The 16,212-nt window shown below is 37.9% G+C and overlaps 1 protein-coding gene across 2 annotated transcripts in view; it reads right to left on the bottom strand.

Annotated features, from left to right (window-relative positions):
* PSMA3 (proteasome 20S subunit alpha 3) overlaps nt 1-16,212 on the bottom strand; it is a 20,584-nt gene extending 4,372 nt beyond the window's left edge. Inside the window, exons 1-7 of one of the 2 annotated variants that reach the window (XM_042943367.1) lie at nt 16,098-16,212; nt 12,050-12,132; nt 9,114-9,237; nt 5,844-5,945; nt 5,456-5,529; nt 3,083-3,155; nt 1,378-1,443 (exon numbers count right to left, since the gene is read on the bottom strand). In XM_042943367.1, coding sequence (XP_042799301.1) covers nt 1,378-1,443; nt 3,083-3,155; nt 5,456-5,529; nt 5,844-5,945; nt 9,114-9,237; nt 12,050-12,132; nt 16,098-16,118 — 543 coding nt within the window. In that variant the 5' untranslated portion in view covers nt 16,119-16,212. Of the gene's footprint in view, nt 1-1,377; nt 1,444-3,082; nt 3,156-5,455; nt 5,530-5,843; nt 5,946-9,113; nt 9,238-12,049; nt 12,133-14,231; nt 14,317-16,097 lie in introns of those variants that run through there. The other variant, XM_042943368.1, reaches the window with a different exon arrangement.

Genomic DNA, 16,212 nt, shown 5'->3' with positions numbered 1-16,212 from the left:
GCAGAAGAACAAGCCAGAGCAATGATGTAGATCATGGGTTGGCAAACTCCTTTATAGAAATAAAGAGCCAAATAAGTAAATATTTTAGACTTTATGGTACATAGGGTCTTTGGTCTATGTTCCAACTCTTAAACTCTACTATTGTACTGTGAAAAGCAGCCAGTGACTAAACATGACTGTGTCCCAATAAAACTTTAGAAAGCAGACAGTGTGCCATAGTTTACTGACCTCTGATTTTAGAGTGTGTTTTTGTCATTAAGTATACACATGTTCCTCAAAGTGATATTCATTCTTAGCTCAGATTTGTTTATTACAGTTTGACCTCAGAAAGACAGGATAGATGACCGCTCTGAATAGTGTATTTTCAAATTTCCACATAACATTCAGGAGAGATGAAAGCAAGGGGGAAAAGAGAAGGTAGGAACTTAGCACCACACCAGGAGGGGTGTGAAAGGACGTGGTCTAAGAATCATGAGGTCTGTTCATAATCAACATATACTATGACTCTAGCCAGTGTGTTTCACATAGAATTGAGCTAACCTAAAATGACCTCTGAGGTCTTTTTGTCAATTTTACTAAAATACCAAATATAAATTAGGCTTTTGTAGGCCTAGAATTTGGCATAAAATTCTAAGCACTCAAAAAATGTTTTCTAGAACCTGACCTGAAGTTGAATGGTTGAGCAAGTTTCCAGTTCAGAATATTAAATATGTATGAAATTTTTTTTGTCATTTACCACAATACTGATAAAATCCTGTCTTTAATGGAAGTTTCTGATAAATAATAAAGAGTGGATACTGTTTCAATGTTAAGTTGAACAGTTTGACTAAAAGGAAAACCAGGACATTAAAATTTTTTTTTACACTAATAAAATTTATGGCTCTTGGGGGAACAGAAAAGTGGGCAGTTTTAACAGGATGGGGTTTAATGCCTTATCTAACTAGGAACAAAGGAAAGAGAAGCACCAGAACACAGACTCTAAAGACTTTCAAAGTTCTCAACCTAAGGGCCACAGAGTTCCATGAATGGACCTCAAGGATTATGAAATTATATGAAAATTTCCATGTGTATTTTTCTGGATTAAGGGGTTTATCATTAGCCATCAAAATTATAAAGGGCTCCATGACACAACTCTAATTATCATACATATCTACAGCACATATATCTATACTCTATATATATCGTATCTGTGTCATACCTTATCTGTATACATACAGATATGACCAGCTTTCTTATTCAGCCTATTACGTTCAGAAAGCCCTGCTCAAAACAGGAAACCACACTCTATGTAATCTTAAACAGTTTCATTTGTTGTGATAAAACTTCACTACATGAGGATAATGTCATAGGAAAATTCAAGCATTAAGTATGTATTACCTGAAGCTTTTCTATTTCCGTCTTTGCAGCTTGCCTGGCTTTGCCAATGGCACAACCCCAATAACCCTATTTAAAAAGAACACACACCAAAATATACATATATAGTTTAATTAAATTGCTATACTATTCTAAAATCATTAGTAACTACAACTGTTCCTATTTAAAGGTTAAGAAAGAATGTTAAATGATTTTCAAAAGTAAATATGGAGAAATACAAACACATTCTAATGAACACCAAGCTGGAAAAAAAATGTAATTCTAGAATTATCTGGATTATTTGTATTAGAGGCATATACAAAGAAAAACACACACTTCATGAACTCGAGACGTTTTTCAGAGTAGGAATGGAAAAATTCTTAGTATTATGACAAAAAGTTGAATTACAGAGTTCAGTATTCTAAACTTTCAATTTTTATTGAAATTTTTTAAAGGATTCCCATTTATACTTGTGTATCATGACAAAATACAGGTTTTATTTTTATAATTTTTTTTTTTAACATTTATTTATTTTTGAGACAAAGATAGCATGAGCGGGGTAGGGGCAAAGAGAGAGAGGGAAACACAGAATCTGAAGCAGGCTCCAGGCTCTGAGCTGTCAGCACAGAGCCGAATGCGGGGCTCGAATCTACGAACCATGAGATCATGACCTGAGCCAAAGTCAGACGCTTAACTGAGCCACCCAGGCACCTATAGTCTTTTTTTTTTTTAATTTTTAAAAACCATAAATACCTCAGAAGAGAGATAAAGTAATTAAAGATGCAAGAAATGACATTTAAAATTTTTTTTTTTTTTTTTTTTTTTTTAAGTTTATTTAGGGGCACCTGGGTGGCTCAGTCAGGTAAGCATCAGACTTCAGCTCAGGTCATGACCTTGCAGTTTGTGGGTTTAAGCCCCGCATCAGGCTGGGCTCACTGCTGTTCAGCGCGGAGCCCACATCGGATCCTCTGTCCCCTTTCTCTCTGTCCCTGCCCAGCTGATATGTGCTCTCTCCCAAAAAAAAAAAAAAAAAAAAAAAAAGTTAAAATTTGTATTTACTTTTGAGAGAGAGTACAAGTAGGGAAGGGGCAGAGAGAGAGGGAAGCCCAAAGTAGGCTCCACACCACCAAAGCTCACTAACAGTAAGATCATGAGCTGAAATCAAGAGTTGGACACTTAACTGCACCAGACTCCCCTAAAATCCTTTTTTTTAAGGGAAGGTATTAGTATTGGTTTTAAGACTTGCTAGTATTTGTCACAATAAAGGAAAATACCACATATTCAGATTTTTAGGTTCACTATTTAGTTTCTATGAACAGCATATTGAAAGCCATAAATCAGGGCACTTAAGTGGCTTGGTCAGCTAAGCCTCTGACTTCAACTCAGGTCATGATCTCATGGTTTGTGAGTTTGAGCCCCATGTCAGGCTCTGTGCTGACAGCTCTGAGCCTAGAGCCTGCTTCAGATTCCATGTCTCCCTCTCTGCTCCTCTCCTACTCACACACACACACACACTCGCTCTCTCTCTCAAAAATAAACATTAAAAAAAAATTGTTTTAAGCCATAAATCCTTCCTTTGCCTCATATCCACAGGTTGTTATTAATGATAAACAAATGGTTACTTTCCTTGAATTTTAAAAGAAACTTCATGTAATCCAAATATATGACTTACATGCTAATGAGATACCATTAAACTAGAAATAGAAATTCATGATTCAAAATTACTCACATATGAAACTCCTGATGGGTCAATCATGTAGAGCTGTGCACCATCATTCACACTGTAAGACCCTAACATGAAACTGCATGAAAGTAAGTTAGGTTTAAACCATAGTTCTTACAATACCATAAAAATACAATAAAAACAATTATACTTTCTAAGATAAACTACTAATATACATATAAGTCCTAATAAACACTTTGATGAGGTAGTTTCAATAAAAACTAGTATATACTTGAAATTGTTCAAAATTTGTGTGGCTTTGGTTAGTATTAAACTTACTGATGAAACTGATCTGAGAAGACAGCAGTGTAGACAAAGAAGTAATGACAGGTGAAAACTAAGGAGAAGACCCAATAGGTAAAGGAATAAACATGAAAAAGCCAAGATAACAAAACTAATGGGAATACATTCAGTCTGCCTCAAACTCCTGTTCCATCCTTTATTCTTTCTTGGTTATTTCCCCAATATTCCTCCAGTTATTTTTCTACAATAATCCAGACTGATTTAATCTGTTTTTATATGTGACAAAATCAGGCCATTAAATAATCATGATATTAGTGATTTTCTGAAATTGTGATTTAGTTTGCCTTAAAAGGAGAAAAGAAACCAGCCTCATCTTAAGTATCACTTCCTATACAGACTACTATGACAGCCAGCTGTCCAATTCCCACCCGTACAATCATTTCCTTCCATCTTCCGTGAGACTTATCTCTCAGAATATAGAACTGATTATCATAACCCTTCAACGTTTCCTTGTAAGGAACATACACTTCTGTATGATCTTGCCCGTTCCTACATCTTCAGTATCCTTCCACATACCAAGTATACTTGACTACCTCTACATTACCTGAAATGCCCATGTAATTTCATACTAGTCCCTTTGAATGAAATATTCTTAACCATTCCACCTATATTTCACATTCTTTTCCTTGCCATCTCTTCATGAAAGTGTCCTTTCCCTAACTGATGCCCCACTATAGTCAGTGCATTTCTTCATCATATCACCTATAAAATTGTATCAATGATAACTTACTCATCTTTATGTCCTACCCCCTCCTACATCTACGACTGACTCATAGTATATGCTCAATAAATATCTGCTGAAAAGTTCTCTCCACTATTTTTACTTGCTTAAAAATAGAGAAACGAATTCAGAGTGCTGTTCAAAGGTTTAATAAAAGTTGAAAGGTATTGAAAGCAAAGGGTTTCAATGTAATTTAAGTGAGAACCTGAAGAACAACTAATATTAAAAATGTCCACAGTCCTATCTTATGGCTAGAATAAAGCTCAGGTTTTCTCTAACATCTGTCCTCAGTAATTTAAATATGACTGATTATAAGCAACTCAAAGGTAGGACTACAGCTAATAAACTTTCTTTCTACAACATTTTAACAGTGGAAGCAGTCGGATGTTAGTAAATGTTTTACCATGATCAAACAGAAATGTTTATTTTTTTTAAGTTATAAACTAAACAAGTCTTTTTAGGAAAATCTAGAGTCATGACAGGTCTCTGAGCCCTATTTAAATATTTACATGTATTCCAAATCTCAATACAATTGAATCTCAGCTTTCCTCTCAGAATAAAAACACCAGCAGTTCATCTTAACCGAAATAAAAAATTGTGACTGAGAACTGTGAAAGGCAATTTTGTATGGACTCACTCTCGATTGCTAAAAAAAACTCCCAATTAAGAGCATTGAACCTAACCGCTTAAAGTATATCAGATGGAAGTTAATAAGAAAACTGAAGTGTTAGTTTAGTTGGCTACCCTAATAATGACAACAGAGGATGTAGTTAAAATCAGTTTGTTGCTTCCTGAGAATGTTGGGATCTAACACCAGAGAATTTTTTTTTAATTTTACTGAGAAATAATTAACATGCAGCACTATACAGCGTATAGCATGATGGTTTGATTTACACATATTGTGAGATGATTACGACAGGTTTAGGAACATCCATCATCTCAAAAAGATACAATGAAGAGAAAAAAATTTTCTCCTTGTGATGAAAATTCTTAGAATGTACTCTCAACAACCTTGCCATATATCACATAGTAGTGTTAACTCCAGTCATCATAATGTACACTACATCCCTAGCATTTATCTATCTTAGAGCCTTTTACCTTTTGACCACATTTCTCCAGAGAATTTATTATAATCAGATTAAAGTTCTTACTATCAGTTCTGTGTTTTCTCGTCACTTCAAATTTGTAGTCTTTTTCACAATTCAAAGTTTTTATTTTGATGTACAGTTTTATTTGATCACTGTCCTAATACTTCTTGGTCATAGCTCATTTTTAAGGGTATAAAAAAACGGCTAAGATACCAGGGCAAACAGATACCTATAGTCCAGATCTGACTATGTCACAAAATTTCATACCTGCAGCCAAAAGGTCTAACAGCACTGTAGAGTGTATATGCATGTACATACATGGCCACTCTGTCTGCAAGATGCTATAAGGGAGAAAAACAGAAGAGCTTATCAGTAAATTTCTATTACTGTTCAAAAGGTTCCTCAACATATTAGCAACTTAACTTTTTTTTTTATGTTTATTATTTGAGAGAGAGAGAGAGAGAAAGACAGACAGACAGAACAAGCAGGGGAGGGGCAGAGAGACAGGGACACACAGAATCAGAAGCTGGCTCCAGGCTCTGAGCTGGCAGCACAGAGCCCAACGCGGGGCTCGAACCCACAGACTGCGAGATCATGACCTGAGCTGAAATCGGCTGCTTAACCGACTGAGCCACCCAGGCATCCCTCAACTTACTTTTAAAGGAATGTTATAGCCAAAATTAGATCTGAAGTTGGAAGCTTCTTCTCTTGCAATGTCTGCTAAAGATCGCGCATCTGCCAGCAAACCTGCTACTGCCTGAAAGAAAGTAGGTACCAATTTAGTAAATAAATACCTTCCTATCACAAACCAAGGAAAGTGTGTAATTACTGTAGGCTTACTTAATATTTTAACAAGCATCACCATTAGAAACCATTTGGCTTAAAGGTCTTTATAAGGCACTCTGGCATTTTGATGGGATGGGATGAAAAAAGAAGTATGGAATTATAGCTCAGAAATCTACCAAGTGTGACTTCATTGTTTTGTTCAATGACATTCACAAGCAGTATTTCTGTAATTAATCCTCCATGTCTCCCAATTTACCAGTTCACTCTAAATAAGCAACAAGAATAAAACTATTGATCTTGATCAGGACTGATCTCTATTTAAAGCAGTTCTATGTCAAGTTACTAAAAGTTTGGGTCTAAAAGCCCAACCTCAAATCTTTTTCAGCTTATTGACTAATATATTGCAAGGACAAACCAAAACATGACAAACCACACATCTTCCAAGACTGGTTAACTGCAGTTACCAAACCATGTACTGAGTGAGATATGCTCGGGGCACTATAGTGAACCCAGTTGTGCAACGTTTAGAATTTGGGGGGGATACAGATGTTGAAGTAGCTCAGTTTCAACATTAGATCATTCATACTCCTTTTTTTTTTTTTTAAATGTTTATTTTTGAGAGAGAGAAACAGAGTGCAAGTTGGGGAGGGGCAGAGAGAGAGGGAGACACAGGATCTGAAGCGGGCTCCAGGCTCTGAGCTGTCAGCACAGAGTCCGACATGGGACTCGAACTCTTGAACCATGAGACGAGATCATGACCTGAGCTGAAGTCGGACACTTAACCGGTTGACTGAGCCACCCAGGCGCCCTGAGATCATTCATATTCCTTTCAATGCCATCATACTGTTGAGCACCTGGGTTGTTGTGATAAAAAATAAGTATCATACAAAAATCCATTTGGAACAGGAAACGGGGGGGGTGAGGGGAGTGCAGTTTAAACTTAAAAGTTTAAGAAGTTGTGCAGTGCATGTTAGTCATTGTTATTCTTTAAAAATAAAAATATTTTTCTAAAAAAAATATTTTTAATTGTATGTGTATTTTTTCTTTTACGGTTATTAAATTTTGGGGACATAAACACTAAGTTGTTTGTAACTAAATGCATAATCAGAACCACTGGGTGGTTCTTTTGGTGTAGGTAAACCGACAAAAAAATTACTGAAACTCTTAGTACTAGGAACCAAGAAGTCCAGGAATTGCCAGCTTATTTACAGAATTTAAAAGTAAGTGATATCAAAATAATAGCCACTTTTCTACTGCTACCTACTAATAGTAGTAATGATGAAAATTCCTAAAACATAGCACTCATTTCATGCTAAGCATTTTACTTAATTTTAACATTGTAACAACTGTTAGGAGGTAAGTATTACTACTGCCCTACTTTTGCAGGTGAGGAAACTGTTTAGAAGAATTTCCCCAAGGTTACTCAGCCAGTAAGTTTCACCATTTAAAGAGTCTTCTGTTGCTTTGGAGAAAGCCTACTGTGAAGTCCAATAATTCTTAAACCACTGAAGATAACTGCGGAGATGAAACATTAATCCTTTATTGTCTCCAACCCTCTTCAACATGTAATGTTTTGCCAATTTCCAGCTATAAGGAATGCCATCAGTTTCCTGGCTTTAAATTAACAAATGAGACAAATTTTAAAGTTCTAGGGCAACGTTTTCCCATCACTACCTTTAAGCACACACAACTTTTTTCAAAACGCACCTACCTAAATTTTTCTTCTACTAAAAAGAATGTATAATTCACTAGTTTCTTCCTATCAGCTAGGTTACAATCTGGGAAGTTACATCAAAACATACCAGTTTCATATTGTATGTCAACTATACCCAAATTTTAAGAATAAATAAATATAGAGGTCCAAATGGCAGAAGAAAAACCATTACCAGTTTCGCTGGCATAATACATTTGGGAGAAAAAACATGTTCAGAAAAAATAATCATTGAAGAAGCAAAAAAATCTATAGCTTTATAGTTTACCAGCTACATTTTACACCTTCATTGGTGATCTACGCTGCCAAGATCTCTTTTCTACACATACTTCCCACCCTTTTTGTGTTTGTAACACCTATCATTTAGAAATACCAAAGGTAACCGCAGTATGAGTGGGTCCTATAGGATCTCACCCTGCAGAATGGACTCTGGAGTAACATGTAGGCCAGGCAGACCCAAGTTTGAATCCCAGATTACTTCTTTACCAGCTGTGTTTTCTTATCTATAAAAATGGGAGGGCGCCTGGGTGGCTCAGTCGGTTAAGCGTCCGACTTCAGCTCAGGTCACGATCTCGCGGTCCGCGAGTTCAAGCCCCGCGTCGGGCTCTGGGCTGATGGCTCAGAGCCTGGAGCCTGCTTCCTATTCTGTGTTTCCCTCTCTCTCTGCCCCTCCCCCGTTCATGCTGTGTCTCTCTGTCTCAAAAATAAATAAACGTTAAAAAAAAAAAAAATTTTTTTTTTAAGTAAAAATGGGATTAATACTACTTTCACTGGGATATCAGACACAGGAAATTTATGTAAAGAGGTTCTAGCACAGTATCTGGCACACACATGTTCTCTTTTCTTCCTTGCCTTTTCAGTAACCAAGGTTAGAATCAGTCCTTTGTTTTTTTTGCTTTTACAGTCTGACATCTACATAGAATGACTTCAGTATATACCAGTAATGTATTTATGGCTTTACTTGCAATTATGCAGAGCAGTAACTAAATATAGCTGCAAGAAATAAAACAGTGTTTATTCCTTTCATTAAACATCGTTTCTTGGTGCTCCATTTTACTACAATACAAAGAGATACAAAAAGCTAAAAATTCTATGCCTCTCAAGCTTATACTTTCATTGGTGATCTACACTGCCAAGATCGCCTTTCTACACATACTTTCCACCTTTCTCCCCTCATTTTCTTAAAGCAATTTTTCAAATATATCTCCAATCAGGTTACAAGAACACTATTCTTTTGGACAGTGAACTATTCACAAGCCAGTATCAGTAATCACTCTGTGATTACTTCGGTGGCTGCTCTCTGATTGGTTTCTGCCTCAGTTCTGACGTAATAAATGAGTTCTTATAATCACAGTTTAACATATTACGGTTACTTCACAAGAAAGAAATTGGACAAGGCAAAAAGGAACATTTTAAAATGTGACCTACCATTCCAACATGCCGATCAACATTAAAAAGTCGTTTGTTGGAACCTTCTTCATAAAGTTTAGAAAGGACTAACTTTTCTACCCCAAAGACAACGCCATCTTTACATCTGATTCCAATAGCTGTACTGGAACAAGTAGAAAAAAATCAATTTTTTTAACTGAAAATAAAAGGAACTTCATAAACTTTAAGCTTAAAAAAAAAACATAAAAATAGGTAACATTTTTTAAAGCATGCTAAATTTAAATTTAAAACAAATACATTTGAAAACGAGAAAGAGGACAACCTGAAGTGTGACAAATTAGGTCCATGTAAATGTACATCATGAGATGACCAAAAAAATCTAGCATATCATGACATAAAAAGATATTAATACTTGTGAGAAAAGATGCCAACAAAATAGTACAAAATGGCAGTGTCTGACATATGATAATACACTATAATAAATGTTGACTTAGCTCATGTCCATTAAAAATGGTACATAAAAATGCATAGAAAAGACAGGTTATATACAAACCAAAAAGTAAACAGTGACTAATCTAAGTGGAAAAATTAGAGTTCTTTTCTTTTGCTCATTTGCTTCTTTTGCAACAACCAGTGCTTATAAAACTATATCAAACAATATACATTTTAGACAACTGCTGAAAACAAAATGGATCTTAATCTCTTAAGTAAAATGTGGAGAAATTATATGCTACCACTTCGAGATGAAAATATATCATTAACTCTGTTCTTCTAGTTCTTTTTTAATTTTTTTTTTTTTAACACTTACTCATTTTTGAGAGACAGAGACAGAGCGGTAGAGGGGCAAAGAGAGAGGGAGACACAGAATCCAAAGAAGACTCCAGGCTCTGAGCTGTCAGCACAGAGTCTGATGCGGGGCTCGAACTCACTGACCGCGAGATCATGACCTGAACTGAAGTTGACACCTAATCGACTGAGCCACCCAAGCGCCCCATTTTTAAAAATTTTTTTTTTTTTTTTTAATTTTTTTTTAACGTTTATTTATTTTTGAGACAGAGAGAGACAGAGCATGAACGGGGGAGGGTCACAGAGAGAAGGAGACACAGAATCTGAAACAGGCTCCAGGCTCTGAGCTGTCAGCACAGAGCCCGACGCGGGGCTCGAACCCACGGACCGTGAGATCATGACCTGAGCCGAGGTCGGACGCTTAACCGACTGAGCCACCCAGGCGCCCCTTAAAAATTTTTTTAATGTTTGTTTATTTTTGAGAGTAAGAAAGCGAGAGAGAGGAAGAGGGAGGGGCAGAGAGAGAGGGAGACATAACGTGAAGCAGGTCACAAATGGCAAGTTCGTGAGCTGAGCAGAAGCTGGACGTTTAACCAACTGAGCCACACTGGCACCCCTTCTAATCCTTTTAATAAAAAGGGAATTCTGATGAAAAAAAAAAAACAGATAAATGAACAGAGCCACACACAAATTACACAAAAAATTTCAGACACTCCTTCTCTCACATATCAGGTATCTTCAATGGTTCCCCTTTTGAGTTTAAACTCCTTGGTCCAGCTTTCAATCCTGAGAATCTACAAAGCCCATCTAGCTTATTAAATTTCCTATTATAAATCCCACACACTACTGAATTCAACTTCACTATCTTCCCTCAAACACCTTATGTTCATTTTTGCTTTTATGTGGTACTAGCAAAAAGTATTTACATGTGGACTTTACTAAAATTCTGCAAACAGGGGCACGTGGGTGGCTCAGTAGGTTAAGTATCCAACTCTTGATTTTGGCTCATGAGATAGAGCCCTGCATCTGGCTCTGCTGACAGCGCAGCCCTGCTTGGGATTTTCTCTCTCCCTCTCTCTCCCTGCCCCTCCCCTGCTCTCTCTCAAAATAAATACACTTAAAAAAAAATAAGAGTAAAATAAAATTCTGGAAACACTTCCCTATTCCACCTCTAATCCAAAAGATTTCATTATATAAATGAAAAAATTTGGCTCAAACACCAACACTATTTGTTTACCAGGCAAAAAAAAAAAGTCCTTCAAGAGGACTTTTTAAGAGAATGAGACATTATTAAATAAATTATTTTTAAAAAGTCTTTTAATTCATCCCAAAGCTGCTTTAGATTCCAAGATACAATGATCATGTAAGTATAACTGACTGCAAAATCTCTTCAATAAAGGACTCATAAAATGTGTCAACAAGCTAATAGTTCAACCAAGATATTACAATGGTACCAAGGAATCATTCTGGCACATTAAACCAAACAATAAAAGACAGAGTGAAGGAAATGAGTCCAACAAGAAGATATCTTAGTGAGTCCCACACCTTTTGGGGTGTGGCAGCAGAAAAGAATTAAAAAAAAAAAAAAAAATCCTGCTGGATGTGATGAACTGCATAGGACACTTCAAACACAAGGAAATAAAAGATAGAATGACAGGGGCGCCTGGGTGGCTCAGTTGATTACACATCTGATTCTTGATTTCAGTTCAGATCATAATTTCACAATTCATAGCCCCATGTCGAGCTCAGCATAGAGCCTGCTTGAGATTCTTCCTCTCCCTCTTCCGTTCTCCCACTTGCACTCTCTCTCTCAAAATTTAAAAAAAGATAAAATGACAAAGTAACAAACCTAACAGCCAAGCAAACAATGCTATAAATCAAGAATTTTAAAAAGGAAAATGGGCTGGCAAAGATGATAAAGGAATTTGGTTATATACACTACATGTGAGACATGGTGGAATGTCTAAGTGGATAACCTTGGAACCAACGGGAAATATAGGACTGAGGCTCATGGAAAGATCTGACCTAAAAAGAGACCCGGAAATGACCAGTAAGTTGAGATTATTTTAGGGCACCTATTATTTTGTACCAAAGTAACATAAAAAGCCTAATTACCAAAAATATGGAAAAGGAGATACTTGATACCTGATTAAAACATGCTAAATTTCAAGTAAAACAATGTTTCTTACCTACTATTTTCCACAGCTTTCATAGCATATTCAACTTGAAAAACTCTTCCATCAGGAGAGAATGTAGAGGCTGACAGGTCATACTGGGAAGAAAAAGGTAACAATAAGCTTAAATTATGCATCTTTCGCAATAATAACCCTATCATCTTTATTTCTAAATGGCTTACACATCAGAAAGATGAGGGGAAGGAAGGAGTGTTAAATCTCAAAGATTTTGCTTTGAAGAGGAAAAGGCAGCATGTCAGAGCGGCAAAAGCAACTAAGAGAAAAGCTAGTTTAGATTTCTGCTACTGAAAAGCAACAGATACAAGTCCAAGGTAAAGTCAGATGTTTTCCACACTGAACAAAGTTCATTTTTGTACAAAAGGGACATGCTCTGGGCTCCAGATCACCACAATAAAGTGAGTAAAATAAACTCTTTGGATTCCCAGTGTATATTAAAGTTATGTTTATACTATACTGTAGTCTACTCAGTGTGCAGGAGCATTATGTCTGAGCTGTGAGTTGTAGTCACTGATCACAGATCACCATAACAAACTTAGGAGTAATGAAAAGGTTTGAAATATTGCAAGAATTACCAAAATGTGACACAGAGACATGAGGTGAACAAATGCTGTTGGAAAAATGGCAGCAACAGACTTGCTCAAAACACAAAATGGCACCAACAGACCTGCTCAAAACACAGTTGCTACAAACCTTCAATTTGTTAAAAAGAAAAAAAAATGCAATCTGTGAAGAGTGTGCCTGTACTATGGTATGGTAGAATCAGAACTGTTGTCAGAACAGGTTAATTCATTGCTGTGGCACTAACAAACTGAAAGACCTTAGGGAAAAAAATACAGCATTTAAACATTTAATAAACATCTATTACATATAGTCACTATAAGAAATTACAAAGAATTGGGGCACCTGGGTGGCTCAGTCAGTTGTATGTCTGACTTTGGCTCAGGTCTTATCTTTCTGTCCGTGAGTTCGAGCCCCACATCGGGCTCACTACTGTCAGCACAGAGCCCACTTCAGATATTTTGTCTCCTTCTCTCTCTGCCCCTCCCCTGCTCATATTCTCTCTCTCAAAAATAAATAACACATTTAAAAAGAAAAAAAAGCAATTACAAAGAATACTCACTTTTTTTAAATGTTTATTTATTTTGAGAGAGAGAACGAGCAGTGGAGGGGCAGAGAGAGGGGGAGAGAATCCCAAGCAGGCTCCAAGGAGTCAGCACAAAGCCCCATGAGGGGCTCGAACTCACGAACTGTGACATCATGACCTGACCTGAAATCAAGAGTCGGAGCTTAACCTACTGAGCCACCCAGCAGGCGCCCCTACTCATTCTTTTTTTTTTTTTTTTTTTTAGAAAGAGAGAGAGAGTATATGTGTGTAGGGGAGAGGGGCAGAGGGGGAGAAAGAGAGAATTTTAAGCAGACTCCACGCTCAGCACAGAGCCTGATTCAGGGCTTAAACCCACGACCCTGGGATCATGACCTGAGCTGAACTCAAGAGTTGAGGGCTCAATCTACTAAGCCACCCAGTAGCCCCAAAGGATACTCATTCTTGAAGTCTTTCATTTACAAATGAGACCACACACAAATCTATGTGCTGGAAATACAGCAGTAAACTAGAAAAAGGATTATGATGAAAATAAGACAGGGTGAAGAGACAATCTGAGAGCCTAGTACAGACTACCTGATCAGGGAAGGCCTTGCTAGAACATATGTATATTTAGCTATTTAGGCGCAGCCAGACCTAAATGACAAGTAACTAGCCATTTAGGATATGGAGGAGCCATTGTGGCCTTTGGCATAAAAATCTTAGGGTAGAAATAAGGGTAGCACAATGTGGGAAAAGAAATAGGCCACTGCGTCTTGAGCACTAAGTGGTGGAGAGAATAATAAATCATCAGAGGCATGTAAAGGCCAAACTATTTTGAGTCTCCTAAGGCTGATGTACGAAGTTTTTATCTTACTCTAAATGCAACAGGAAGTCACTGGAGTTGAAGCAGGGGTGGAAGGAGTGATACGGTCTCATTTTTTTAAAACTTCATCTGGAACATGAACTATAGAGAGAAGAAGGATGGAAGCAGAGATCAAGTATTCCAAAGGTGGTGGCTTAGACTAAGGGAAAAGAGATGAAAGACTATATTTGTGAGGGCAAAGTAAAAAAAAAAAAAACAAACAAAACCACCTTGCTAATGGATTGGCTCTAGGAGAAAAATTAAACTTGACAGGTGCCTGGGTGGCTCAGTAGTCGAAGTGTCCGACTGGATTTCAGCTCAGGTCATGATCTTGAAGGTAGTGAGATCGAGCCCCACCTCAGGCTCTGTGTCATCAGCTTCTCTCTCTCTCAAAAATAAATAAACACTTAAAAAAATAATAAAAATAAATTAACTTGAATCATAGACTTTTTTCACTTGACAACTAGATTGGACCATTCACTGAGCTGAAGATTGTAGGAGATGCAAAATGTAGGGGAGAGGGAAACCCAGAGCTCTACTTTGGACATGTAGTTTGAAATGCTTATTAAACAATCAAGTGGAGGGACGCCTGGATGGCTCGGTCAGTTAGGTGTCTGACTTCGGCTCAGGTCATGATCTCACAGCTCGTGAGTTCGAGCCCCGCGTGGGGCTCTGTGCTGACAGCTCAAAGCCTGGAGCCTGCTTCTCATTCTGTATCTCCCTCTCTCTCTGCCCCTCCCCCACTTGTGCTCTGTCTCTCTCAAAAATGAATAAATGTAAAAAAAAAAAAATTAAAAACAATCAAGCGGAGACAAATGTCAAGTAGGTCTTCATACCTGGAGTTCTTGGAAAAAGCAAAGACCAAAGTGGTCTTCACTTCAACAGTGGTGCTTCCTGATCAATTTCCTGATCTCTTAAACCAAGATCCTTAACTCTACTATCGTAATACCAAAATATCTCACATGTTTATATTTACCAAGTATTTTTTAAAGGGCTTTCAGAACAAAACACTACTAATTGAAGGTAATAGTAATGTAGTGGCGAAGTCAGTTTGCTACACCATGCATAACTGAGCATCTACTAATCTAAAACCGTTGTCATAACTTCAGTATCTCATAACTGAATGGATTAAATCATTCCAATTATCAAACTAGGAAAACCCAGTACCTGGGCTTAATGCTGAGTATCAAAATCTTGTGAACACTGGGAAGTGATGAACTTAGACACCCATTAGTCTATGCCTGTAGTGCACACAACGAATAAATACTTCTAAATAAAAACTAGATTATCTATACGGAGAAATACATAAAAGGAATAAGCAAAAGGCTGCATATGTGCGGTACGTTTAACACAGGAAAGTAGTAAACTGACCAAGTTAACAAGTCCAACTCCAAAATCCTCAAGTCTGTTAACAGAAGCGGTTAAGTCCCTAGCTAATAATTTAAATGTTTACCGTACCGATACCTCAAAGTGACGTTAAGTAATTCGTACAGGAAAAGCTGGGACAAAGGGAAAACTTTTGTAAAGCGTTCTTCAGATTTCACTTTTGAGACAATGTTTCTATCAACTCTGCCCCGACAGGGGTTCCAGGGACTCCTGCAAAGCGGACGGTCAGTACACTCGAAGGCAACATGGGGAAGGCCCAGTGAGTCAGCAGCACCCTGGGAACTGCAAAGGCGGTCCATGGAAAGCTGCGTCCAGACCTTGGAATCTAAAGCCGCCTTGCCTCGGCGGTTCTCATGAAGCTGTCTCCCAAACGCTTCACACCCTATTACAGGCTCCACGAGTTTCCACTTTCGGTTTCACTAAGCGGCCAAAGAAAGTGACTCAGCAATCCAAAGCGGCTCCCAATCACACTGCTGCGCCGCCCAGCCCGCCACACCTGAGCTGAAGAGCTTCAGGTCACGGTCACCCTAAATGAGGGGCCTACAAATTAGCAGGAAAGAATGCTGGGCACCAGACGAAGTGGAAGCGGCCCACCTGGCCGGAGGCAGTCCCGGCGCACGCCGAGGCGGCGCACCCCAAGCGGTGTGTCCAAGTTCCCTTCAACGCTAATCTGTTGGCTACTCCATTAGGCCAAGAGGCTATAAACTCACCCCAGTGCCGATTGAGCTCATCGTGCAGAAACCTCCGGGACGCGGAGGGCTTCAAGGCCTAAAACGCTCCCCCAATACCGCAGCCCGCAGACTAGTAACAGGCTCTCTCATTGGC

This window comes from Panthera leo, chromosome B3, assembly GCF_018350215.1.
Source record: "Panthera leo isolate Ple1 chromosome B3, P.leo_Ple1_pat1.1, whole genome shotgun sequence".
Lineage (NCBI taxonomy): Eukaryota > Metazoa > Chordata > Mammalia > Carnivora > Felidae > Panthera > Panthera leo.
The sequence above is the reverse complement of the archived record's forward strand: the minus strand, read 5'-3'. Positions and strand labels throughout refer to the sequence as shown.